Source organism: Nannospalax galili, unplaced genomic scaffold (assembly GCF_000622305.1).
Source record: "Nannospalax galili isolate Female #2095 unplaced genomic scaffold, S.galili_v1.0 scaffold634, whole genome shotgun sequence".
Lineage (NCBI taxonomy): Eukaryota > Metazoa > Chordata > Mammalia > Rodentia > Spalacidae > Nannospalax > Nannospalax galili.
Genome location: NW_008336853.1, coordinates 369,062 through 371,156, shown reverse-complemented (window position 1 = coordinate 371,156; position 2,095 = coordinate 369,062). Strand labels below are relative to the sequence as shown.

The following is a 2,095-nucleotide window of genomic DNA, read 5'->3' as shown; positions in this document are numbered from 1 at the left end:
ACCAGTGAGGCATCACTCCAGCATTCTCTTTGTTCATTTCCTTATTATTATTTATTTATTTATTTTATTTATTTATTTATTTTGGTCTTTTTGAGACAGGGTCTCCCTGTCACCCCAGCTGTCCTGGAACTCGCTATGTAGACCAGGCTGGCCTTGAGTGCCGGGATTACAGCTGTATGCCACCATGCCCATCTATTTTTTTTTGTTTCCTTCCTGAGTTCGTTTTTAAAGGGAATTCATGCTAAGAATATCCTGAGATGTCAGCTCCTCTCTAGGTCAGTTTAAGTGTCATGGATAAGCTGTGAATGACCCTGGAAAACAGGAGATGAAGCAGGGGGCATGTGGGGTCCTGGTGCTGTAGGGGTCTCTGGATGTCCTGACCTGGGGATTCAGCTCAGGAGACTCTTGCACCTTCTGGTTGGCCTCTTTCAGAACTTTCATGTCCTCTAAGATGTCTTGAAGCAGATCCATGGACTGGAAGGTACAATAGAAGCTGTGTGAGGCCAGGCTGTTCTCATGTCATGCCCTGCAACCCCTGGTTTTGGTGGGGCCCTGCAGGGTCAGTGCACTCACCTTGTGTGGGCTCCTCTCTCTGATGTCCTTCGAGGTTTTGGAGGGCTTTGTATGTGGCGCCTGAGGGCTCCCTAGGCTGGAGCGTGCCTGCCGTTCAGGGACCACCTGGGGGTCAAACACCTTGGAAGGCTTCGTCTGGGAAACCTGAGGTTCCAGCAGAGCCTCCTGCTCCGACTTGGAGGAATCCCGGTGGAGGTCAGAGGCCTGGGCTGTGGAGATGTACTCCACGTGGGTGGCAATGCCCTGTATCTTGCTGTCCATGTTCTTGAGCTGCTTGCTGAGGTCCTGCACCTGGCAGCCCAGGTCTTTCACCTGGCCCTCCAGGGTGTGGGATGGCAGCCTGGTCAAACTCTTGCGCTTCTCTTTGGTGGGCGGTACGTTCGGGGTGCTGAAGGAGGTCCGGAGGTCCTCAGTCGGGCGGCCAGGCTCGCTGGACGGGTGGTGGAAATCGATGAGGACCTCCTGGAGGTTGAGGCTCTCGAGCATGGCCACAATAAGTGTGTGCAGGGCCGTGAAGTTCACGGCGCCCACTTCCGGGGTGCCGATGGCCAGGTCGGCCAGCTCCCGGAGGGAGACCCTGGAGGCCAGCGCCGGCGGCATCGTGCACCCTGCTGGGAGCCGTGGGAGACCCCAGAAGGCCGGGCGACCCCAGCAGGACGGGGGGCCAAGCGCCCCTCAGTCCTCCGCAGTCTCTGGGGCCTGTGAGGGTCCCCGCGAGGTCCCCTTCGCTGGGTGCCCAGCTGTACCCCTCCAGGGGTCCTAGCAGGAAGCCCCGCCTGTGGGTCTGAGGCCTTCCAAGCTGGAGCCTTGGGCTCCGTCCGCCTCTCCGAGCTCCGGCGGGGGGACGTTATGAACGACGGCGCACGGTTTGCCGAGGGGTTGCTGGGGTGCAGCGCACGGAGAGGATTCTAAGAACGCAGAGCCCACCTCTGGGACCTGCCCGTTCTAAAACCTACAGGGGAACCCTTGGCCACACCCCCAAGTGCCACCAGTTTTTCAGTAAATGCTCCCCCAATCGGGCATGATGGGACTGGGTTAACAGCATCTGCATTAGAACGGGTCAGTTTTGGAGGAAGAGCTGGGGTGGCCTCCCACACTTCCACTAGACTCCAGCCCCTCAACTTATTAAGGGCCAGATTCAATAGCTCTTGATAGACCACCGAAGGCATAAAAGATTTAAGGGGTGTCTTGGCCACCTTGTTTTACATAAAGAAGGCAGGGTTACAATACTGAGGGGACTTTGCCCCTCAGGGGAAGTTGCTAGATCTTTTTATTCAATCAAGGGTGGTGGTGCATGCCTTTACTTCCAGCACTTGAGGGGCAGACACAGGCAGAGCTCTCGGAGATTGAGGCCAGTCTGGTCTACACAGGGAGTTCCAGGCCAGCAGGAGCTCCAGGGAGACCCTGTCTCAAAATACAAAACAACAAAAAAAGGGGGTGCACAACTTGGAAAGGCTTCCTCCAATTAGCAGCCAGATGACAGACGGATGTGCTGCCCTGAACTCATTTAGCTCAAAACAGC

At 56.2% G+C, this 2,095-nt stretch overlaps 1 protein-coding gene across 1 annotated transcript in view; it reads right to left on the bottom strand.

The window, feature by feature from the left end:
• The window catches only part of Qrich2 (glutamine rich 2), a 29,686-nt gene extending 28,513 nt beyond the window's left edge, over positions 1–1,173 (bottom strand). Inside the window, 2 exon segments of the mRNA XM_029562664.1 lie at positions 382–474; positions 574–1,173. Coding sequence (XP_029418524.1) covers positions 382–474; positions 574–1,173 — 693 coding nt within the window.
• Positions 1,174–2,095: the final 922 nt, after the last annotated feature.